The following is a 25,152-nucleotide window of genomic DNA, read 5'->3' on the forward strand; positions in this document are numbered from 1 at the left end:
CTTCTTTTTTTTTTTCGTGTGGCTGTGGTTGGATTGAAGCAGAGAGCAGAAGGAACAAACTTTTGGCTCCATTGGAGGACAGGGAGTTCTTCACCTGTTGTATGGTGAGCAAGAAAAAATGGAGAAAATGGGAGGAATTCTCTTGCAGCATCACCAAATCTCTCCAAATTATCTCGCAAAGGCCGCCTTCCCAGGATCATTTGCTCTCCACAAAGGTGACAGTGAATCAGTTCATTCTGAAATTTACACACATGCCTTAATTTACATACATAAACATAAGTAATTAACTATGATTTTGCAGCATGCCAGCATTTCTCTTTCTGCTTTTATAACACCTGATTTGAAACTGCAGTTAGTTAACTGCAAATCATGGCGAAATGAACTACAGAAACTTCTGGTGAAGTAACTGAACTTTTCAATTAGTTGCAGAATTTGCAAATGGGATTCTGCTTTGTCCTCCACGGAATAGCTTCTCATGCTCATCGTTGGGGAGCATCAGATCAGAGGCAAATGGATCTCCGCTGCCAAGAACGGTTAATAGGCGTAGCAAAGAAGAGCTCATTGCGTTCTTCAAAAGCATCCAGACCTCCATTGCCGAGGAATCGCCAAGAACATCGAGGAGGACGAGGAAGCAATCATCTGACCCGTTCGAAGAGGTTGAGAGGAGGAAGCAATCATACGGTATGTGAAAAAAAAGAAAACGTAGAACTTGCACTCGTTTCTGAATGTACAGAACTGATGCTGTTCACTGTGGATTGAACTGTTGTATTTCAGAAAAAGAACTGATTATTGCTGTTCCAAGAACACATCAAACAAATGCAGGCTGTTTGACATCCCAGAACTGATCATCTGCTTCTTGTTGACAAGCTAGGCATAGCTGATGTTTCGGAGGAACATGCAGATGGGGAGCCAAAGGTGCTGGATCTGAATGATATGAAGGTGGCTGAGCTGAGAGAATTGGCGAGGGCGAGAAGGATGAAAGGTTACTCGAGGCTGAAGAAGAGTGAGCTGATTGATCGTCTGAAGGGTGTCTGATTGTCAAGTCCTGGCCAAGACCAAGAATCACGCAGTTGCAGTCTTGCAGATAACCAGGCTACTACCAGCAACTTTGCTGACAGTGACTGAATTGTTATAGCAGTTTTTACAGCAATCTCTGACTTTCTAAGAGTACTTCTTGAGTTTTTGTTCACTCTGAAACCCTCTTTCACTTGTTGAAAGCTGTAGAAATGTAGAATACATGTAATGCACCTTCTTATGGTCAGCCCCTGTCTATGATAAGTTTTTTTTAAGGCCATCTGTTGCATTGAAATGTTTTAGGATCTCTGAAACCAAGTCCCGAGTAATTGTCTTGGCTCATTCACCAAACTATAAAAAGTAGTTAAAAACTGTTACTCCTAATACATGATTACAAACAGTAATACTAATAACCGACAAAATGAAGTTTATCAGACAGCAACACAGAGATGATATTATTTGTGCCAAGAAAAGTTGGGCTTCTTCGGTTCTTCCCATATATGACAGATATACGACAAGAATTCATCTATTTATACGGCTTGTGATAATCAGGTCGAATCTTCCAATGAACAAGCAAACAGAAGATTAGACATTTTTTTTGTAAATTGCTACATATACAAAACGTATATATAAAATTAGAATTACAGAGAAACCAAGCCTCCGTTGTAGTCTAGCTGGTTAGGATACTCGGCTCTCACCCGAGAGACCCGGGTTCGAGTCCCGGCAACGGAAATTTTTTTCTAACCCCTTTTATTAACTGAAATTACGTAAATGCCCCTCCCTTTCTTTTCCAATCCACCGGGGCAATATAGTAATTGTCACCATACAAACACCCAGCACAACAATTTTAGGGTTTCCTCCCCTACTCCTACAAAGCTCCTTCCCCGCCGCCGCCCGAGCAACACTAAACCCCCCATCTCCGCCGCTCCCGCCTCCCCCTCGCCGCCGCCGCCTCCCAGATCTCGCCATGGTGAGAGGCGCGCCGCCTTGCCGTCGGCGACGTCTTCTCCTCGATTCGTTCTTCTGTCCGCTCGGGCGCGCGTGGTTTTGATGCGTTTTCTTTTGGTTGGTTCTTGTGCTCGCAGGCGTCGGAGAAGAAGCAGGCGAACCCGATGCGGGAGATCAAGGTGCAGAAGCTCGTCCTCAACATCTCTGTCGGCGAGAGCGGAGATCGCCTCACCCGCGCCTCGAAGGTAATGATAGCGATGCACCTGTTCATGTCATGTCAGATTCAGCTTGGTTTAGTCATGCAGAGCTGTACAGTTTGTTGGTTTGAGAGAGGCTGAGTGCAATGGTGAGCTTTCCAGTCCGGATTGTGTAGCGGCTAGCTATTGTTTGGTTCTGGACATTTTTATTCTGTGATTGATGTGTGCCCAATCTAGTTGTTGTCTGCTTGCTCGTGGATGGTTTATAAACTTGTGTTACTGATGCTGCTAGCATGAAGCCATTACGATTAGAAGCTGGTTTGGACTTTCAATTTATTCCATTTGTCGAATTTGTAGATTGGGCATGATTAGTCCAGCCTCATTGGCCTCAAATGAAAATTTTGTTTTGACTTTGAGTTTTATGCATCATGTTTTCGATCCTTCATGCTCAAATGTATATGTAACTTCTGTTGTTTGTTCTGTTAGGTGCTGGAGCAGCTGAGTGGGCAGTCACCGGTGTTCTCCAAGGGTAAATTCTGAAGTCTGACCTGTTATTATCAGTGGTATGTGGTTTATTGCTGGCTCTCAGACTTGGAGTGACGATGATGCGATATTGCAGCGAGGTACACTGTGAGGTCGTTCGGCATCCGGCGTAATGAGAAGATCGCGTGCTACGTGACAGTGCGTGGTGAGAAGGCAATGCAGCTCCTGGAGAGTGGCCTGAAGGTGAAGGAGTACGAGCTGCTGAGGAGGAACTTCAGTGAGACTGGATGCTTTGGTTTTGGTATCCAGGAGCACATTGATCTTGGCATCAAGTAAGATTATATATTCCCGTAATCTTGTATGATTTCAATGTGGAGCATCAGTTACTAAAATTCCTTTCCAGTGCCCCATATGCAGTTACTTCTCGTCATACCTAGATAATCTATTAAGATGAAATCAGATTGGTCTGTATATTTGCTACAATTGTTGTTTCTATATCAAAAATCCTCACTTCAAATCTCAAATGCTACTCAGTTCTATGTATAGCAGAAACAATTGTTGCTACTCATTGGTTCCTAAATTTTGTTCGTTGTCTGAGTAATTGATCATTCAATGTTAGTCTAGTGTGCTAGCCTCTTGGACTCATAGCAGGTTGAGTGATGCTTAGGCCATTTATCTTCTTTTAGTACAAACACCGTTACAAAATGTTTGCTAGTGTATTCCAGCTAATGTATCTTATTGTATTGTTATTGTTTGAGTTGCAATTCCAGGTTAACTAATTATATTCACAGTTTTGTCAAGGCACATTGTTCTAGTGATTGTTTCCTTGATGTAGAGTTGTAGACATAGAGCTGCTGGCACATTGTCCTCTGTTTGTTGATTGCACACTAACCGCTCAATATTGCTGCACAAATCATCATTGAATGAAGTTCTGTATTCACAAGTAACCTGACCTATCTGTTGCCTTTCAGGTATGACCCATCCACTGGTATTTACGGTATGGACTTCTACGTCGTTCTTGAGCGTGCTGGGTACCGTGTTGCGCGGCGCCGGAGGTGCAAGTCCCGTGTTGGTATCCAGCACAGGGTCACCAAGGAGGATGCCATGAAGTGGTTCCAGGTCAAGTACGAGGGTGTCATCCTCAACAAGGCCCAAGCCAACACTTCCTAAGCATCACCAGTGCCTAGTTCTCTTTAGAACTTAAGTTATTTGGATGTTGGATTTGTATGCTTCTTAAAACTAAAGATGTTTTGTTATTTTGTCAACTTTGAGTTGGATCAGTTTTGGTGGTATGTACTTTCATCTTAATGCTCAGATCTATTTACTCTCTTAGCAGAGATAGATATATGATTGACATATGCTACGAACTGCTGTCAATGTTGATAAAATGAAAAGAGAATGGTTTGGAAAAAAAATGTCACTACAGATGTTTATTTGGCAATGATCCAATAAATGTAACTCAGAAAGTTCAAACCCTTGTGGCAATTTAGTAGAATACCAGGAATCCCCATGGTAATCATGCACTTTAATGTGAAATCACAACGTATTTTTTTAGAAAAATCCGTGTGCTCCAAGCGGATACGGAAGTTGGGAACTCGTTCCTGTTAAAATAGATCTAAAATCTTGCCCTCCAAGCCTAGGCGAATTGTACGATGATGTTTACCTTGTAAATTTCCTCATTTCGACAATTTGTTTGCAAGATAAATGTGATTGTAATGTTGATCTTCGACGCAAGAGTCGTTTACAAAATGTTTTTAAAAAGTACTATCCAGTACGATTGGCCGGCAGCGCGTCATGACTCATGAGCTACTGGACTTGGAATCAAATCGACGATTAGTACACTAATGACAGCTGATTAAACAAAACGAAGATGCTGGGAAGCTCATGTCCAAAAGATAAACGTGAACTGAAACGCCAAGGGAGTCCAGACATCCAGGTCTTGACGGCATTCATCGCCGAAATCCCCAAATGGACACGGCGAGCTTGTGCACCGTGGAGAAGCGCGGCGCCGTCCACGTCATCACCCTCACCGGCGCCGGCGAGCACCGCCTCGGCCCGCCCCTCCTGTCCGCGCTCCGCTCCGCCGTCGCCGCCGTCCGCGCCGGCGCCGCCGCGGGCGCCGGCGGCGCGCTGGTGATTGCCGGCGAGGGCAAGTACTTCTCCAACGGGTTCGACCTGGCCTGGGTGCGCGCCGCGCCGGCCGAGCTGCACGCCTCCATGGGCGGCGCCTTCCGGGGCCTCGTCGCCGACCTCCTCGCGCTCCCGGTGCCCACCGTCGCCGCCGTCACCGGCCACGCCGCGGCCGCCGGGTGCGCGCTGGCGCTCGCGCACGACGCCGTGGTCATGCGCGCCTCCCGCGGCTTCCTGTACATGAGCGAGGTGGACGCCGGCCTCAAGATCGTCGACTTCTTCGCCGAGCTGATCCGGCAGAAGGTCCCCGACGCCGTGAACAGGAGGGATCTAGTCCTCCGGGGCGACAAGATGACGGCGGCCGACGCCCTGCGGCGGGGCATCGTGGACGCGGCCGTGGACGGCGGCGTCGACGACGTGGTGGCCGCCGCCGTCCGGGCGGCGGAGGCGCTCGCGGCGAGGGGATGGGACGGGGAGATCGTGGCCGAGACCAGGAAGGCGATCTGGCCGGAGCTCTGGGCCAAGGTGAAGGACCACGCCGCCGACGTGCCGCGGCCGCTGCCGCGGCTGTAGCCGCCACTCGCTTTGTATCCGTGTAGCTATCGGCCTCTCTTGTCTACCTTACCGTATGTTGTATCGTGTACGTTCCGTTGCATCAAGATTGGTGCGCTGCAATGTATCCTCGCAGGATTGCATCACATGATTCTGCTGAATTCTTGTGTTCCTGCACTCATGTTCTTGCACTGGATTGCAGAGATGTTAATGTTCACTACTTGATCATCAACAAACAAAGCTGCAAAATCAAGACAGGGAGTAGACCAGGATGTGAAGGAAAGAGGGTTCATTGCGATTGGGATTGGCATTTACATGATGAAAGAGCAAACAAAAACAGGGAGCAGCTACACTACTGTAGGGCAATGCTAAGGATCACAAAATGGGAAGAAACCAAAATGAAAGGAGAAAAAAAAAAGAAAGCAGGGTTCCCTAGCTTAACATGTCTCTCAGTCTCCACCAACTACATTTATCCTTAACCTTACATACTACTCAACCAGCATGCCCCGTCACGTACTTAACACCAGCAGCAGCAGCACGCATTTCTCCATGGTTAGATAATTTACATAATTGTACTTCTCTGGTACTGAGTCCTTGCGGAAATGGCTTGACGGATGGATGGATCATGGAACATGGATGGTGCAATCTGAGATGGAGTCCAAGTCCAAGACAATGAAGTCCTCTAGGATTGCAATGTCCAGCTCATGGAAAAATAAACGAACAAAACGGTGAGCGTCGCGGTGCCCTTCTAGCTCCCAGCATGCGCAAAGTTGAGGCCATGTTGCCGTCTGATATGATCCGGTATGAGCCTGTGGATGAGTTCTGGAGAGGCGCCAGCTAGCTGCATACCAGAAATGAGCATTGATAAGCATCCATGACAGGTAAATATAAATGTACCATAAAAAGCGACTGTTCGAAAAATGTTCTCGTTTACTTACTTCATGCTTGAAGTTGAACAGAGGAGGGAATGGACGACCATTTGGCAGGCGTGCATTGGGCTCTCGTAGCTCATCAAAGAAGGAATGTGCACATGCGTCAAGCTGCATATAATCAACCAAATGTTAAGCTCTTTGAAAATGCCCAGTATGCTGCTTTAGAGATTATACTGTTTTCCAGCTAAAGCATAAGCTTTAAGCAATTAACAGCAACTTTTTCTAGTGGAGCACTAACAACTATATTTAACAAGCACATGTGACTGTATAAAAGTTGCACTCACTCTTAACCAGCCAACACACCAATTTGGTTTTGGACCACTGGATATTATAATTACAATGACCATGCAGGACCAGGGGTCCATCAATCTACTTCCATAAGGGACCTCAACAGAAACATCTCGTTTATTGTTCTTGACACATGGTCTATGAATATTTGACTGTAACAGCTAACAACATTTGAAATGAAATGCTAAAAATAAGCAAATCCATGTAAATCATCATTATCCTTGCACTTAACAAAACCGATAGATTTATAGATAATATAAAACTAAGCAAAGGAAAGAAAACTCACAGCAGTGCAGCGTAGACTTGGTGAATATTGGAGAAGACGGGAAGCAAGGTCTATGGCTTCTGGAGGCATTCTCTTGTGGAAAATCTTGGGGTAAGCGAAAGAAGAACAGATGAATCAGTTAGGCAGCTGCAGATACATTTTTTATTTAACATTAAACATGATGCAGAAACTGGTTTTGAAGTGGTCTACAATGCCCTGCAAGTAAAATGGTACGAGGAAGGTGATCCAATATAAGAAAACATGGTTACCTTGTGCCAAGGATGAGCCTTAATCTGAGGAAATTTGAACTCAGTATAGTTGGGGTTCATGCATCGTATTTCCTCACGGGTTGGAGTACCAAGAACCTGCCATAATATCAAGTTAACAAAAGAAATACCCATTGCAAAACAATTTTTTAAAAAAATGTAGCTTGCAGAACATCGTGCAATACCTTGATTATCTCTACTAGCTGGTCAACAGCACTCTCTCCAGGAAACAGTGGCTGACAAAAACACATTATGAAAGATAATCAGAATAACATCACAACATAATCTAATCAAGGAACCTGAATGTTTCAGCTCCTCAGATAAAGATATAGTGACTAACCTGACCAAGAAGTAACTCTGCGAGAACACATCCAGCTGACCATATGTCGATTGAAGTTGTATACTCAGTTGCACCGAATATGAGCTCAGGAGCACGATAGTAGCGAGAGCAAATGTATGATATGTTTGGCTCACCAGGAACCTGGCAGAATAGCACAAGGAAATCATCAATCAATTTGTTAAAATTGCAATATGAAGCAATAACAGAACTGAGGAAGAGAGGCCAACAGTTATAATCCAAGCTCAGGAATTCATCATTATAGTCTTAGCTCAGCAACTTTGCATCCAACTTAATAAACTTAACTATCCTTTGACATAATAACAGCACATGATAAACCCAATTTGGAAATATTGATCATGATAGGCAATTTCTTTTATTAGCTATTGAGCTATCTAAAAAAGTCAAGCCCAGTACAGTGCAAATTTTAACTTCTATCACAAATCAATCATGAAAGGCAAAAGCAGCATATCCACACGTAAAAGCATCATGACGAAATAAACCACTTATGCTGTCAACATTATGACTAGTCTACCACTAGAATAATTTCAGCACACATCAAACCACTGAGAAATTACTCTTAAGGGTGGAAATCAACATACCAGAACCTTTGCACTTCCAAAGTCACATAGCTTGACTTGATGAGTGAGAGGATCAACCTGTATCAGCAAGCAATTAGAGACCAGTTCAAAACAAACAACCAAGCAAGAGAAGTAATGTAGCCTTGTTCACATAAGTCATACCAAAACATTTTGTGGTTTCACATCCCTGTGGCAGACTCCTGGAACAGTATGAATATAAGCTAACCCTCTGAAAAGCTGCAAGCATAGCAAAAGTATCTTTAGAGAAACAATGAGAAGCATAGTGGCAATCAGAGAGGCGTTAACATGGTGGCTGACAAACCTGATAGATGTAAAGCTTCACATAGATCAATGGCATCCGCTGGTTAGCATTGCTGTAGTGCTTGAGCACACGGTAGAGTGTCTCAGGGACGTACTCCATAACAAGATTCAGGAACAGCTCATCCCTGCTTGTGGTTGAGAAGAAACAGTGCTTCAGGCAGATGACATTGGGGTGTTCCATTGCGCGCATAAGCTGCAGTTCACGGTTCTTGTAACGCCGGTCCTGCAACACCTTCTTGATGGCAACCGTTTCCCCCGTCTCCAAGCACTTAGCCTAAATGTGAAAACCAAATCAGTTTGATTCAAACATTTCAAAAAATGTACAATAGACGGTAAGCATGTGTTTCCATAAGACCAAGCATGCATCATACCTGGAAGACAATCCCGAAAGAACCAGTTCCTACAACTCGCTCCGCCATGTAACTAATTGTCTGCAGTAAAGGTAAGAAAAAGAATCACATGAGAAATCGCACACAATACCTCAAGATTGACAGATTCTGTGTTGTGCATCAGAGTCCCAGCTTATCATGTGAGTAACTAAAATTAGAAGTGAAGCATTTATTACCCCCTAGAAACAACAGAACAGACTATGAAATAGCGGACAGAAAAAGAAAATCATGCTTCCTAAAATGTACATTATCCTCAAATAATTGAATAACCAAACATTTAATTGTGGAATACACTACGTAATTTTACCAGTCAAATGCTAAATTGCTTACAAATCAAAACGACAACTGTATCTAGTCAGCCCCAAACCCACAAAATTGCGATTCCCCGACGAATCAACACATAGATAGCTAACTTGATCAGCCGAACACTACCAACAGCTTAGAAACGGCTTTAAGAGAGCACAAATCCTTAGCGAACCAAGTGATTGTTACGAGCAAGGAAGCAAGCGAAGGGCGCCAAAACTAGCACATTCCACTGTACACAAAGAAGAACAGAAACCAAAATACCCCGAAAAAAGCTCACCCGCTTCGGCTCGCCGTTCTTGCCGCCGATGGTGGTGGAGATGATGTGCCCCGTCACGGCGTCGCCACCGCCCTCCTCCTTCTTCTGCAGCACCTCCAACCAAAACCAACAAAAAAAAACGGCGCCGCGAGACACCGGAGAGGAAAACCAGCATTAGCCCAACGACCACCGAAACCAGCAGATCGGCACCGAGCCCCAGCCCAGATCCAACCGGACACCCCAGATCTGGACACCCCCCCCCCCCCCCCTCCCCACGGGATACCTTCTCGCTGATGCCGGCGTTTGCCGCCGCTGCCGCTGCCGCCACGGCGGCGGGGGGCGGTGGCGCGTCCAGCTCCATGGGCTCCGGCCCCGGCGGCGCCTCCATGCGCGCGGGGGGGGGGGGGGGGGGGGAAGCTGAGCTGGGGTGGGAGGCGGCTGCGGCGGCTGCTGCTGCTGCTGAGCGTTGGTGCTTGGCTTTGCTGGGGGGATGGTGGTGGTGGTGTGCTTTTGACCGGTCAGGGAGGCAGCAAGGCTGCGCGTGTTGTGGTGTGGTGTGGTGTGGCTGCTGCCGGTGAGGCCGGCTTTGGAGTTTGGACAGATGGGGAAGTGGTTTTACTGATAACTGTGCTGACTCCTCCAGCTAATACTGTGCTCAGTATGATATTTTGAAGGGTTTTCTTTCATGAACTGGGATGTTTTATAGGAGTTTTAGAGGATTTGCATGAGAGATGAACCAGGGTGAAAATAGGAGTCTTTATTTTAGTGTTATTGATTACGATATAGAATTGGGTATGGATGAAGAATGAAGATGTGGTACGTCTTTGGCATGAATGAATTTTGTTGATGCTTAATTTGTATGTTCAAATGGCGGTTACATAGAAATATTTTTTATCATCGTGCGGTTTTTATCCGTTTCATCGTAATTGTTGCTTTCTTAAGGTTGTATCGGGATAAAAAGCTCGGGCTAGAATAAGTCAAGAAGAATAGAGATGTTGTACATCTTTAGCATGAATTTTATGAATGCTTCATTTGTATATTTCAATGACGGTTAAGTAGAAATATTTTTATTAACATATGGTTTTATGTTTTTATCCGTTTCATCGTGATTATTGCTTTCTTTAGGTTGTATCAGGATAAAAGGTTGGGACATAAAGAAACAGCTATACGGTACGTCTTTAGCATGATTTTTATAGATGCTTAATTTGTATATTTCAATGACGGTTACGTAGAAATATTTTTGTTAACACGTGATTTTGTCCGTTTCATCGTAATTGTTGCTTTCTTAAGATTGTATCAGGATAAAAAGTTGGGGCGGAATAAATAAAGAAGAATAGAGATGTAGTACGTCTTTAGCATGAATTTTATAGATGCTTAATTTGTATATTTCAACAACGGTTACATAGTAATATTTATATTAACATGTGGTTTTATCTGTTTCATCGTGATTGTTTCTTTCTTAAGGTTGTATCAGGATAAAAAGTTGGGGCTGAAAATAGTCAGGAGGAATAGATATGTGGTACGTCTTTAGCATGAAATTTATGGATGCTTAATCTGTATAGTTCAACGACGGTTACGTAGTAATTTTTTTATTGACATGTGGTTTTATCCGTTTCATCGTGATTGTTGCTTTCTTAAGGTTGTATCAGGATAAAATGTTAGGGTTGAAAGTAGTCAAGAAGAATATAGATGTGGTACATTTTTAGAATAAATTGTATAGATGCTTAAGTTGTATATTTTAGTCATGTTACATAGCGATATTTTTATAAAAACGTGATTGTATTCGTTTCATTATAATTGTTGTTTTTTAGGTTGTATCTATATTTAAAAAAAACTAGGGCCAAAAGAAACTAAGAATAATAAAGATGCGGTAAATCTTTAGCATGTATTTTATGGATGCTTAATTTGTATATTTCAATCACGGTTGCATAGCAATGTTTTAATTAACAAGCGGTTTTATATGTTTCATCGTATTAGTTGCTTTTAAGGCTACTGATGCTACTTATCTATGATTTTTATGCAATTGATGCTACTATTTTAGATCGCAGAGACATTATCCACTAATTTGATCTCTCTAAATAAACCATCGGACAAGATGATTCACTGATACTGATAGATTTATCGTGGGAAACATTTTCAGTTTTAGAGGATTTGTTTGAAATATAAACTAAGTCATGTGAAAATCTTGAATTTCTTTATTTAGAAGGAGTGTGTAATATTAATGATCATGATAAAAAAAATTGGGGTTGAGAACAGAATATAGGTGTGATACTATGAATTTTATGGATGCTTAATTTTTATATCTCAATCATGGTTAAGTAGTAATATCTTTATTAACACAAAGTTACCGAGAATAACATATTCCGTGATAATCCTCATTTCTAAAAGTGCGATCGAACATATTCGGCATAAATTAGCGCCTATATATTCAATTTAGTAGTAACTACTTTTTATTTCAGCATGATACAAATACATCGATATATTAGAGGTGATTTTTTTTTCTTATTCATGTACTGGCGGTTGCCACTACATTGTTTTGGTGACAGTCGATGACTCCTTGTTATTACACGAGGAAAATATTAAGTGCATGATAACTACAGTTGTATATCGACACATCCTCTTTCAAATATTTTTAAAATATGAGGTAAATGTTTTAAAAAACTTATTAGCGTTTTTTTGAGAAAATTATTACAACATTTTTAACAGAGTGTATCATGAAAATAAATTATGAGTTAACTTCATCACTTAGTGAAAGTTGTTTTTTTTTTCTTTATCTTATAGTCATCGTCTTTATTCTGTAGTTTTCCATGATTTTACCCAAAGGTGTGATATGCGTTACCGAAATGTCCTCAGTATATGAACATGTCCGGACATCATCTGAACGACCGAAAAAAAGAGAAACACGGGACATCAATATCAGACCATATTTAAAGATCTTTTTAAACGTTGGAACGTGTCTTTGATCCCAAAATCGAATAGTAAGGCCGGCTAACGCGCGATGGCTAGCTAGACACAATCACACAAGAAACGGCTGAAACCGTGGCTGCAACCAACAAGCCTGCAAGGCTGGCGCGCGGTCAAACCGGAGAGGACGAGACCGCGACGCTGGTGTACGTACGCCCCTCCCATCCGACAGGGCCCCGGGCCGGCTAATCCTACCCGCCGTTTCTCCAATGGAAAACGCCACGAAAAAACGGATGTCCATCAGGTGCGCGCGCGGCAGCAGCAGGCATGGCCGTAACCCGACCCGATTAGCAGCATATCGATCGGCGGCTAGCGTAGCGACCCCCTAATTATTGGCGCCGGCCACTCGGCCAGGGCATCCGCGATCCTCGTCGGCAGGCACTGCATGCCACTCTCCCCACCGTCTCACATCACATGCCTCTCCAACCTGTCGTCGTGGCGCGCTCGCCACCGACCGCCGTTGCCACCGCACGCCACGCTTTGACTCTACCTACGTGCCCAAACACAGCACACACCGTCCCCCCCGGCCACATTTGCCGTTGTTTTATTACGCGCGCGATGGTCCAGCTGATGCGTGTCGTAGGCGTACGTGCCACTGTTCGCCGTGGTGCGTTTCGATCACGAGCCAGTAATTAACCACTGCTTCTAGCCAGTCTTCGTCTATCGTCGTCGTCGTCGCATGTGCAGGGTGGATTAGGTTTGCCGGTCGCTGGCATATGCATCGAGCTATCGGTTTGGTCTTGGGGATAAAATGTCAGCAGCGTGTCACTAGTTTTTTTTTTTCTTTTCTGTTTGTTCTTCCCGTTGTTTTTAGATTTGCGTGGTCAAAGTGGCAGCAGTTGGTGACTGTACCGAATACTGACATCGATCGGCGTGGTGGTGGTGGTGATGGTACTGTTCTTTTGTTATCCACGGTGGCAGTCAAATCTGCTGCTCGTCCAATCATGCATGCGTTCAAAGCTGGATTAGTTTAGAGCTCAGTAGTTCAAAGTAGTTTTTTTTTCCCTAGGGTTCATCTCCACTTGTCATTTGCCGCTTCTCATCGGGACACTTTCATACTGCATGCTGAAAGGACAGAACACTAATTATAGTAGTACTTTCTTCTGAACCTCATACGCTCCCAATGGAAATGGAAACGAGCCGTTAATTTCTCGTGAACTTCTTTGCAAAAACCCCACAACGTACGATTTCCCGGCGAAACTTCACCGGAATTCTGACAAGCACCAATTCTACTAGGGCTCTAGGCATCGCGTCTTTCCGTGAGAACGCAGTTAATTAACCAATTAACCATGCCGGAAAACTGGACCCTTTCGATCGGGAAACCCGGGAAGCCACCGGACTGAAACGAACTGAAACGAAGTAGAGTAGCTCGCAGCCTCTCAGCTACTACTACGTTGTGACCAGGAAACGCATAGGTTTTGACCTGACCACCACCCTCATTCAAAGCTCGCACTGGCCTGGACGGCGCTCTGCCTGCTGGGCTAGCTAGTATCTCTCCGTTTACTGTAGTTTTTGACAGCTGTAGCTTCTCTTAAAACTTCTCGCTGTTAGAAGCTCTTTTAAATAGTTTAGATTTTCACTTAGATTCTGATAAGGGGTGTATTTAGTTCACGCCAAAATAAGAAGTTTGGTTGAGATTTGAACGATGTGACGGAAAAGTTGGAAGTTTGTGTGTGTAGGAAAGTTTTGATGTGATAAAAAAGTTGAAAGTTTGAAAAAAATTTTAGAACTAAACTCGGCCAAGATGTAGTTGTAGAATTCAGAAAATGGATTAGAAGTCGGAAGCTAGGTTTTTCATTTTTTTCATATTCTCACATACTAATTCTCAGAATCTTAACCTCCACGAACACTACCTCGATCACTCTCTGTACTGCAACCAAGCAAAGCCCTGTGGCCACCGGCCTGTGCCAATGGACGCGCTGCACAGTAGTTGATGCTACTCCTCCTCGATCTGCTTGACCAAGCCTCACAAGAGACAAGGAATAATGTGACCAAAGGTAACAAGAATCACACACGATTTTCGCCACTAGACACTATAGTTAGACAGTGCCATGGAAAAACAGCACTCGACAAAATTCAGATCATGTACAGTATCAGCGGACAGCTAGTAGCTCAGCTCAAACACTAGCCAAATTTGACAGATCTCGTGTTGTTTCTCATCAGTCATCTTTATCCTGGAGCTCGAGGCTAAAAGCACCAGATTCCTCGCTTCTTTGATTCGATTGGATTTGCTTAATTCAGGGATCAAAGACAGAGAATAAAAAATATAGTCCCCCATTTAACAACCAGTAGCAGCAACAAACAAATGGGTGCCTACCTGGAACAAAAAAAATTGCACACACTGATCGGTGCGCCTGAATGATTGAGAGTTGCATCCTCTTCTTTCCGTTATTCTTTCTCCAAATAGAATATGTTCGGGAACAAGATTTAACATGCTGGATGCCATTATTATCGAACAGGAATGCAAGGATCATGTGGTGGGGCCATGGATGCCGTGGAGAGGCAAATACAAAGACAGCCTATGTCGCATCCCACATTGACCAGAATAGGGACCTCAATCATCAAGTGTCGATCTCTCGGGCTTAATAGTAGTAGGGAGTATTATCCAATGTAAAGCCAACGAGTAAGGTACGGCAAGTGGAGTATCTTCTGCTAATCTCAGCTTTCATAGTAGGAGTACTCCCTCTGAGATTCTATATTAATTGACGTTTTGAACAAAATTGAGGTTAAACTTTTATAACTTTGACCATCAATAATTTTAAAAATATTTAGTTTAAAAAAACTAGAAAAACATGTATAGATTTGACTTTCAAAACACTATAATAAAAGTAAACATGCATTTATTTATTGTATATATTATAATAGAAAAATAAGGTCAAATGTATATCTTGTGGAACGTGTCATTGTCTAAAGCGTCAATTAAAATGAAATCGGAGGGAGTACGTTTTTTAGGTATATATTTGATTTTTAAAACACGGCATTTGTACTAGGTTTTATTCTTCAATGAGTACTCCAGATAAAAACAATAGCAAGGTGCCTAGGTCATAATAAAAAAAATGAAAACAAAATATATGTTGGTGAAATTGTAAGTGCATGACTTCACCCACAAGAATACAAATACAACATCGATGAATATTCGGTTTTACTATATTACTTGCGGCAGTTTTTAGGCTTAAAAACTTTCAAATTGTGGACCGTTAGACAAGATTCGTACAGATCGGATGATAAGAAATTGCATAAAGCGCGCGGGAGAAAAGAGCAAACGTATGACCTCCCTGTTTATGACTGAACAGAGCTAACCGATTGGACGAATTTGGATTTTCGTTTAATTACATACCAATTCCATATTAGTTACATACTAGTTACGGTAACCCTAACTCATTGTAACTACATTATAATTTAGGTATAAAGATTTATATATGTTTTTAATAATTGCATATGTTATATTATAGTTATAATATAGTTATGGTGGAATTATATTACAGCTATACAATATACTGCAGTTAGATGTAAAAGTTTTCCACATAAAAAATTTGCAGCAGTTTTTTAATAGTCCCAAAATATTAGTTATACACGGTTGCAAATGGTGGGTGTACGTAGAGGTGAGCGGGCGTGCCTAAACACTAAGGGTGTGTTTGGATAGAGGGATTTAGGTGGATAGGACATGGCGGCCCATTTTTGTGGGTGTTTGGTTCCTGGGCGGAGGTGGGATAGGGCGGCCCGGAGGGGAATATTCCGCCCAGATATAGGATGGAGGGATCCGGCCGATTCGGTCGAATGTAGCTGCCCGAGCGCTCGAGCGAGCGGGGACGAGCGACGAGTGGGTCGCGCCACCCCTCTCACCACGACACGAGCTCGGCGGCCGGCGCGGGCGACGAGCACGGCGGCAGTGGGACGCGAGCTCGGCGGCCGACGCGGGGCGACGAGCACGGCGGCAGTGAGACGCGAGCTCGGTGGCGGCGGCAGAGGAGGCGCGGCGGCGACCGGTGAGAGAGGAGGCGAGAAGAGGACGCGCCGACAACGACCAGGACGACGCGACCGGATCTGGGGCGGCGTGGCACGCCGGCAAGAGAAGAGGCGCGGCGGCGGCAGGGGAGAGAGGAGACGGGCTCGGCGGTGGCCATGGGGGAGGCTTGGCGGCGGGGTTGCCGGTGAGAGAGGAGGCGAGGGGCGATCGGGGAAGATAGGAGGCGAGGGACGGCCGGCGATTTTGAGAAGGAAGATTTTTTTTCTTTTTTTTTATTTTTCTCCTTCCCCTTTTATTTCTTTCTGCTTTTTTTATTTATATTTAGATTTTTTTAGTATATTGATATTTTTTTTGGTTTGGAGAATTTGGAGGGTATACTTACCATCTCTAATGAAAGGATGATTGCAACCACTTATTCATCCCACTCCCCCGACCAAACAAAAAAAAATAGATCACCATATCCACTTTTATCCCTGCAACCAAACAAAAAACTGGATCACCATATTCACTCCACCAAACAAAAAACTGAATCGCCATATCCAGCAAAATATGGACCGCCATATCCTATCCAACCTTGACCGGGAACCAATCGCACGCTAACAGTACCATGCGATCATACTTAACAGAACTACTCCGAGCAGTAGTGGTGAGAGGGAGTAGTAGGGACTATCATTTCTGAAAGCACGAATAGTACGTAACTGGATGAAGGAGTAATGGGCAAACGATGTGCTAGTCCAGCCAGCAGCCATACATCAACATCAATAAGCAACAAATGTTCTCAGGGGCTTGGGCTTTTTTGTCCAGCTTGGGATCTAGCCCAGGTCCATATGGAACAGGAGCGGAAGAAGTACATTGAAGGTCCCTCAACTTGTTACAAAATCATCCCCCAACCAAACTCAGATATCCGACGTCCCTTAACTAATCAAAACCGGTAATAATAGGTTCTTGGGTGGTCCTTAACTAATCAACATGTGAGACCCACGTAGGTCCCACGTTGACTCAGCCGCCACGTAAGACAAAATCAGGGTTAAAACCACCGAAAGACCTATTTTGATTGGTTTTGATTAGTTAAGAGACGTCGGATATCTGGTTTTATGGTTAGGGGATGATTTTATAACTCGATGACAAGTTGAGGGACCTTCGGTGTACTTTTACCAACAGGAGCCACCACAAAAGAAAGGAAATATCAAATATAGGCCGGAGTGAACCTGCTACTGGGCTAGGCGGCTAGCAAATGTTAACACAAAAAGGCTAACTAGATCCCGCGTTGCAAATACTGTACTCTCTTCATCCAAAAGTTTTAAAACGTATTTTAGTTTTTGGGTTTTCCAAATAAAATGATTATATTTGTTTTATCCATGCATTAAAAAATTAAATGAAGAAAAATGTCTCTTCGTTTAGAAGCAGATTATTAATTACTCATTGCATGCATTCTCTTTCTTTGTTGCACGAGGAGTAAAGATGGATGAGTTAATTTCTCCTTATTTTTTTGGTGAATAAAGAAATACATCTTAGACTTTTGAATGGAGTGAGTAAAATTTAACAAAACTGGCATTGTCGTATGATACAATTTCATTTTTCTTTCTAATCCAATCCTAAGTTTCCAACCAAGAGGCAAGCAAACGTCTAAAGTTGTTCGAAGTTTTTAACGCTATCTAGTTTGTTATGGCTTATTATTCGGTTTGGAGGAATAGAAACGCATGCACACTTTTAATCGTAGGAATTCCCAATAGGTTTGAGTGGATGAAAAATTTCTTATATCAACTTGTATATAAAAAAAAGAACTTCCTTTAGTTTTCCTGTACTTATATTTCTACAAACCAAATGTCGTTCGTAAGAATTAGTCTTTACAAATCCAAATCTTATGCGCCCACCCCCCCCCCCCCCCCAAAAAAAAAAAATAAATAAATCTAACAAGCCCTAAGAATGCACCTTCCAAAATCAGCAAAGATTTGGATACTTTAGCACTGAGAAAAGTTGCTGTTTTGAAGATGACTTGTCTGCAAACAAATCAATTACCGATTAATAGCACGCACGCACCTACATTCCGCGCATACCTTGAACGGGAATGTGAACTCATCATGACCATAATAAACCCATACTTAATCCGTTCCAAAATAAATATATTTGAGATTGACATTTTCTAATATAATAAATCCAGAAGAGATTTATTTAGATTCATTGTAATAGAAAACGTCGCATATTTTTTCTCGAACCCGCAAAAGGATTGCATGTCAATATATTAGAAGAAAATAATATTTGTTACACAACGCAATCAGTCAGACCGACTTATGCCAAGGAGGGAAACAAAGACCAAAGAAAAAAAAAACTAGGTTACTATGACTCCAAACAGCAGGAAGGGGGCAGAGCCCACTACTCTCCCCATAAAACCCCAAAATTAGCAATGCCAGCTAACGGCTATAGATGACCCTCTGAGAGGATGGACTGAAGGACCTCCAAGACTGAAGATAATATAGAGTCGAAAACCCTGGAGTCCACTGTTGCCAGGAGACCAGGAGAATCAGAGAATCGAAGCCGGCACGGAGATGCTCAGACAAAGCATGCCCTAGACGATGGCCACCAATCCTGGAGGCAGCTACCACGGGGAGGAGAGAGGGCAACCCAACCAAGAGGTGACAACACACGGAGCCAGACCTGTCGAGCGAACACACAATCGAGGAGGATGTGGTTTGCCGTCTAAAACTCTTGAGCGCAAAAGGGGCAGACCGAGTGACTATCAATGCCGCGTTTCTAGGGGAGATCGGGCGTGCAACAACGTCGTTGAAATGCAAACTAGAGGAAGAATTTGTATTTAGCAGGACCCTTCGCGTGCTAGAGAAGATCAGCACAAGCAAATGAGGGCTGGCCATAAAAGAACATCTGGTACGCCGAACGCGTTGAGTAGCGTTGGTCACTCGTCCAACACTGTAACACCAAACAAGACGATCCCCGAAACCTGGCGAGAGCTGAAAGTGAAGCACCAAATCCCAAAATAAAAAGAAATTGGGAGATGAATTGATTTTTTTGGATGGAAAAAAGTACGTACTCAATTACTAATATGCATGGTCGTTTTAACTGCTCTGTTCTGCCGACACGAAGCATGCTAGCTAGTAGCGTGTACATTATCAAGCAGCTCGTCTTCTATACTTCTATAAAATCAAAGGCAAAGGGAAGGGGCTTGATGATGGCGCATCGATCGATCCCCATTCCATATCTGCCGTGAACTTAAAGCCTTGACAAACCAAGGTGGACACTGATAAGGTCGTAGTAATCCAGAACCTCTGCCTGCCTCCATCAGCGCCGGCCGGCCGGCCGGTCTGCTCATTACTAGCAGCACACAGTTTAAACTCTACTTTGGTGTAGTACTTCTCGTACACGTTGTTGCTTGTTGCCATTATCACGCGTAGTTTATTCGGAGTAGTTCTAGTCTGGAGCTTTGGAAGGGGGCCGGCCGCTTGTCCAGACATGCGCAGGCCCAGCTTGCAACTTGCCGCGTACTACTGCCCCGATGCTCGCTGTTGGTTGGTGCCACATCCCACGCTGCCATGCCATGCACGTATGTGCACGCACACGCGACGTACAACAACGTCGCGTTCCGGTGGCCATTGGTCCGTGCGCTCACTGCGTCCTGCATGTGTGTGTGGGCGTGTCGGGGGTCTCGACCGCCGTGCGCGCTCGGGCCGTGCCGGCACGAGATGCCACGGTTCACATGAGGCGCAACGCACGCAGCGCATGTCCCCCACTCGGTTGGTGGTGGTGGTGGTAGCTTTGGGGCGTTTGGCTCGGGGCTCGCACGCGACGCGGCCGAGACAAGCAAGCGCGGTCTGCCTAGCTTGTCTCCTTGCGCGACTTGTAGATAGATAGATAGATAGAAATAGAACGGCAGACGGTGCAGCAGTAGCTGGAAACTCGCGCGCGCGCGCGAGCGGCGGGCGGCTTTTCCGTGTTCGGTGTTTCGGTGCGGCGGCCATATATACGCGCGCGCGCTCGCGTACTACGTGCAGACGACGGACTTGTGCGTGCGTGCGTGCGTGACGCGAGAGGCTGAGAGGAGCATTTTGGCCCTTGGTTTCTTTCGGTTCTTCTGCTCTTTTTTGCTGGCGATGGGGTGGTCGTCGTCAAGGGCTATGCTCGTGGCGCGCGCTGTGGCCTTGGCGGTGGTGTTCCTCGCGGCGGAGGCTCAGCTGTCGCCGGGGTACTACAACGCGACGTGCCCCGGGGTGGTGTCCATCGTGCGCCGCGGCATGGCGCAGGCGGTGCAGAAGGAGTCGCGCATGGGCGCCTCCATCCTCCGCCTCTTCTTCCACGACTGCTTCGTCAACGTAACTACGCGAAATGGATCTCTTGCTCGGCCAATGTACTTCGCCTTGTTGAGTTTAATGGCCGCGTGCGTGTGTGCAGGGGTGCGACGCCTCCATCTTGCTCGACGACACGGCGAACTTCACCGGGGAGAAGAACGCCGGGCCGAACGCCAACTCGGTGCGCGGGTACGAGGTCATCGACGCCATCAAGGCGCAGCTCGAGGCCTCCTGCAAGGCCACCGTCTCCTGCGCCGACATCATCACGCTCGCCGCGCGCGACGCCGTCAACCTGGTCAGTATCTGCCTCGTGTTTTTCTGCACCCATGTAATGCTGGCATTAATGGCGGGGCGCGTGCAGCTCGGGGGCCCGAACTGGACGGTGCCGCTGGGGCGGCGTGACGCGCGCACGACGAGCCAGAGCGCGGCGAACACCAACCTGCCGCCGCCCGGCGCGAGCCTCGCGTCGCTCCTGTCGATGTTCAGCGCCAAGGGCCTCGACGCGCGGGACCTCACCGCGCTGTCGGGCGCGCACACCGTCGGGTGGGCGCGCTGCTCCACCTTCCGCACGCACATCTACAACGACACCGGCGTGAACGCCACCTTCGCCTCGCAGCTGCGCACCAAGTCCTGCCCGACCACCGGCGGCGACGGCAACCTCGCGCCGCTCGAGCTGCAGGCGCCCAACACCTTCGACAACGCCTACTTCATGGACCTCCTCAGCCGCCGCGTCCTGCTGCGCTCCGACCAGGAGCTCTTCGGCAGCGGCGCCGGCAATGGCACCACGGACGCGTTCGTGCGCGCGTACGCCGCCAACGCGACGACGTTCGCGGCGGACTTCGCCGCCGCGATGGTGAGGCTGGGCAACCTGAGCCCGCTCACCGGGAAGAACGGCGAGGTACGGATCAACTGCCGGCGAGTGAACTCATCATGAACATGAAATGGATTCTTGATGTACGCTTCGTGAACGCCATAAACTTATTATCAAATCTTGTTTTTACCAAAAGCAAATGGAAAAAATGCTGTTCTTGCACTGATTTTTCTCCAAATTTCGATCGAAGCGAGCAGCACACACAAAACTCTGCCATGAACCGATTCATGGCGGAGTGGGGTTTTAGTCCGGAACAGATCTCAGCCGCTGATTACTAAATCGACGATGCGATCAGAACAGGGAATCTGCTGGGCCCGTGGACCAGTGGAACACTGCAGATGTGGCAGCCCAGGATGGCAATGTTTGATTGGCTGACTGCCAGATTATCGCTGTCTTTTCCAACGAGCTAAGCAGTTTGTCAGTTGTCACATGAGTTAACTCTGAATTTTCAATCATTTTCAAGTCTTGAACCATGCTTTAGATATACTATTAATTAACGCAATTTGTTGGCTTTCTCAACTCTATAAAACCGTGTGACAGTGGAATCATCTCTCTTTCTGAGATAATAATAAAGATCTAATTAAGCACATTAAGCAAAACAAAGCATCCGGTTTCCAGCGATGAATGCATCATTGAATAAAAAATAAACATAAAATCTAGCACTGAATGTCTGCTAAAAGTCCTGAAAACCCATGGCTCTTTCATCATCACACATTGGCATTTGCATTGACGCGCAGACACTTCACGCTAGCCGACTTCGTCGGTGCTGTTTATCGGCGACTCGTCAGTCAGTACACTGTGAATCTGTGATCCATAGCTACTGATGATTGAGCAAAGCCCCTGCGGCGACGAAGCCGGCAAAGTAGCCACAGGTTGGGCCACAGCCCACATGGAACGGACGGGCTCACATGCTGTGATGAGCCTGTGACACTGTGTCCCGATCTGTGTACCTTTTCCCTTTCTGGTTTTTACAGGCTAATCATCATCTCACTCTGCTCACAAAATGCCTATCCCAAAGATGACACCCATCATTGCAGATTAAGCATCACAGGAATGAGAAAGAAAGTAAGTATAACACTCGCTTTACACGGCTGAATCCTGATCAGAAAAATGCCCAGCTGGCAGGTGTGTCTGAGAAGTTGTTCCCCTTTGCATCCTGCTAGAAAAGTCTTTTGCTACAGGTTGCCACGCCCATCTGTTCGAGTCCGCGGCGGCGCCAAAATCGCTTTGGTGCGCTGCAGAAAAAAGCGTCGCACACCACAGTCACACCATGCCCGCCCTCCATGCAACGCGGCGCCAGCGCACGGGGAATTCGCGAGAGAAAACCGCGGCCCATATATACAACATGGCACGAACGCGTACACGCGCGAGCGCGGCGATGCGATGCGTCACGCGTCGGCGCGACGGCGCGTATTAGTATTATCCTCCGCACGGGGCGTTTGCTGATGAGACGCACGCGCCGCCGGACGCACGTCCACGGGGATGACAAAACGCAGGAGTCAGGACGAGACGGAGACGACGTGTATGCGTGGTTGTGTGCAGGGCATCGCGCCGCGCCGCGCGCGGCATATGCTGCATGCGCCCTGTGCGCGCGGGGGCAGTTGATCCGCGGCGTTCTGGAATGGAGAAGGGAGAGGCGCCCGAGCTGGCAGCCTCTGCGTCGTGCGCGCGCTGCCCTCGCGGCCACGGCAGCCGCGCGCGCGCTCGGTCACGCAGAGCAGAGGCAGGCGTACGTGAACCCGCCGTGCACCCACCATGTGGCCCATGCTGGCGCTGCGGCTGCAGTAGCGTGGTGTACACACAGGACGATCTACAATGGCACGAAACAATGGAGCATCGCATTCGCACCGCATGGCGGCTAGATAGATATAGTATTCTTTTGTCTTGTAGATCCTCTGGTCCTCGACATCCTCAAGAGTCTCGGAACCTCATCAGGATTCAGGACAATGGGAAGCGAAGGTAAACATTAAAACATGGTGTTGGAAGTGGAACTGTAACACCAGGTCTGTGACGAGGGAGGGACCATGGAATTGCCTGCATCTGCGGCGGGGATAAAAAAAAAAGCGGTATACTCTCTCCGTTTTAAAAAAAACTCAACCTCATACTACGATGTGACACATCTTACTACAATGAATCTAGACATAGAGTATGTCTATATCGTTGTGCCACATCCTAGTACTAGGTTATTTTTTTTTAGAACGGAGGAAGTAGCATTTGTCCACTTCAGTTTATCCAGAGATGCTGACAGAGTAAAGCTGAACAAAACCTGCGACTCTGGGGCAGGGCATACTCCATTATTGAGAGCGGCTGAGATGGGAGCATACTATGATGGATAATGGCAGCAATTTTGACTCTTTTACTAAACTTATTCCAAAACTAGATGTCGACAAAAATATAACCAAAAATAGATCTTTATCCCGTAAAAAAAAAAAGCTCTTTACCTTACTAGATCTTAGCACTAAGGCCCAACATCTCAACGCCAAGCTCATCAGTGACAAATCTGGAACAAAATTATCGAGGCTCTATATATGTAAATTATCTAATTATTAACTAATATAAATTAATATGATATAATTTAGTTAGAATTTGAATAATCTACAACGTAGGTACGTCCCTGAGACCCATTGATGCTGACCTCGTGGAATACACTATAAAACGTTGATAGATCCAAATACACATGAAAACTTGCATAGTGATCAATGACTAGAGATGGCAATGGAGAATTCCCCACCGAAGAATGCATCCCTATCCCTACCCCCGTGAGACAAAACTTTCCCGTGCCCGCAAAATACAACGGGAAATAAGATTATCATTTATCAAAGAGGATCACCCTTGCCCCCACGACCTGACAGGGGCATGACTTCTCCCATTATAATTCCCTTATGAAGAATCAACTATAGCCATCTCCGTCCCTAATAAAAGAATTCCTCGTAGGAAAAGGGAAAACGGGGCTCATTGCCATATCTAGTAGTGGCGTAGTGTAGTGGTAAATGGTGTTTGTATTGCCATGAAGAACATGGTTCAAATCACGACCACTAAAATATTTTTAAAAGGTGAAGGCACAACAAAGAAAAAAAAGGGAGGGGAGGGGTCCAAAGTGGCAAAAAAAGAAAAACAATGATCATGAAAGGGGCTTCAAACTAGCACCTTCTGTTATAATAAGGGAGTATCTTACCACTAGACTACTAGATACATCTTGATAAGAAAACAACTTATAGTATTTATTAATTTGTATTATATTACTCTGCGCTAAACTATATGACGCTAATTTTTTAATCTTAACACTAAGGCCAAAGCCCATGAGGTTGAGGTAAAGGCCTAATTTTGGTTATAGTTCTTCTGGTCTATTTATAGAATACGTTTTATGAAAAGGTTAAAATGTCAATATTTCGGGGATAATGGAGTAGCAAGAAGGGTAATACAGCCCATGAGAGATTTGGAGCAAGGTGCAGCCTAATTAGTGCACATCAAGCGATGCCGAGCTCCATAATGTTATCGACGAAGTCATGCGGATGCAGATGACTAGATGAGGCGCTCCCTGTTCGTCAGATTATCTCGGTTAAACAAATGCCGGAGCGGTTTTACCGGCCGTAAGCGCCTCTTCTTACCTTGGACGGTGACGCCGGGGACGTGGCCGGGGTGCGGTGCCGGCGACCCGGCGACCATGGACCCAGGACATGGCGGTGCCTGTCGCTTTGATACGCGGCGGCGACGGCGGCGAGAGCCCGCCAGCCCGGCATTCGCGGGAGACTACGGAGTGGCCGTGTGGGGACAGAAGTCTTGCATC

General features: G+C 45.7%; 5 protein-coding genes and 1 non-coding gene across 8 annotated transcripts; 5 read left to right on the forward strand and 1 right to left on the reverse strand.

Annotated features, from left to right (window-relative positions):
* Positions 1-29: 29 nt before the first annotated feature.
* On the forward strand, positions 30-1,075 carry LOC127758904 (uncharacterized). 3 transcript variants are annotated; one of them, XM_052283944.1, is made up of 3 exons: positions 30-215; positions 424-681; positions 872-1,075. In XM_052283944.1, the coding sequence occupies exons 1-3, from the start codon at positions 119-121 to the stop codon at positions 1,033-1,035; spliced, it is 519 nt and encodes a 172-aa protein (XP_052139904.1). In that variant the 5' UTR covers positions 30-118; the 3' UTR covers positions 1,036-1,075. The 3 variants fall into 3 exon arrangements, with proteins under 3 accessions (XP_052139904.1, XP_052139905.1, XP_052139906.1); XM_052283945.1 differs by having other exon boundaries at positions 430-681; XM_052283946.1 differs by having other exon boundaries at positions 775-887.
* A 598-nt stretch (positions 1,076-1,673) lies between these two features.
* Positions 1,674-1,746, forward strand: TRNAE-CUC (transfer RNA glutamic acid (anticodon CUC)). The gene has a single exon. It is a non-coding gene; the product is annotated as a tRNA-Glu (tRNA).
* A 97-nt stretch (positions 1,747-1,843) lies between these two features.
* On the forward strand, positions 1,844-4,005 carry LOC127767102 (60S ribosomal protein L11-like). The gene is made up of 5 exons (XM_052292328.1): positions 1,844-1,984; positions 2,100-2,207; positions 2,646-2,688; positions 2,779-2,974; positions 3,614-4,005. Exons 1-5 carry the CDS (start codon positions 1,982-1,984, stop codon positions 3,810-3,812), a joined length of 549 nt encoding a protein of 182 aa, XP_052148288.1. The 5' UTR covers positions 1,844-1,981; the 3' UTR covers positions 3,813-4,005.
* A 516-nt stretch (positions 4,006-4,521) lies between these two features.
* On the forward strand, positions 4,522-5,776 carry LOC127767091 (enoyl-CoA delta isomerase 2, peroxisomal-like). The gene has a single exon (XM_052292316.1). The coding sequence runs from the start codon at positions 4,611-4,613 to the stop codon at positions 5,343-5,345; it is 735 nt and encodes a 244-aa protein (XP_052148276.1). The 5' UTR covers positions 4,522-4,610; the 3' UTR covers positions 5,346-5,776.
* Positions 5,599-9,827, reverse strand: LOC127767083 (shaggy-related protein kinase GSK1). The gene is made up of 12 exons (XM_052292305.1): positions 9,549-9,827; positions 9,287-9,370; positions 8,686-8,745; positions 8,316-8,588; positions 8,156-8,230; positions 8,015-8,071; positions 7,416-7,556; positions 7,261-7,311; positions 7,079-7,174; positions 6,831-6,914; positions 6,263-6,364; positions 5,599-6,165 (listed from the first exon to the last, which is right to left on the reverse strand). The coding sequence occupies exons 1-12, from the start codon at positions 9,651-9,653 to the stop codon at positions 6,073-6,075; spliced, it is 1,221 nt and encodes a 406-aa protein (XP_052148265.1). The 5' UTR covers positions 9,654-9,827; the 3' UTR covers positions 5,599-6,072.
* Positions 9,828-20,075: 10,248 nt separating this feature from the next.
* Positions 20,076-21,527, forward strand: LOC127763247 (peroxidase P7-like). Its single transcript, XM_052287900.1, has 3 exons — positions 20,076-20,518; positions 20,598-20,789; positions 20,856-21,527. Exons 1-3 carry the CDS (start codon positions 20,300-20,302, stop codon positions 21,426-21,428), a joined length of 984 nt encoding a protein of 327 aa, XP_052143860.1. The 5' UTR covers positions 20,076-20,299; the 3' UTR covers positions 21,429-21,527.
* Positions 21,528-25,152: the final 3,625 nt, after the last annotated feature.

The sequence above is a fragment of the Oryza glaberrima genome, chromosome 1 (genome assembly GCF_000147395.1).
Source record: "Oryza glaberrima chromosome 1, OglaRS2, whole genome shotgun sequence".
Taxonomy (NCBI): Eukaryota; Viridiplantae; Streptophyta; class Magnoliopsida; order Poales; family Poaceae; genus Oryza; species Oryza glaberrima.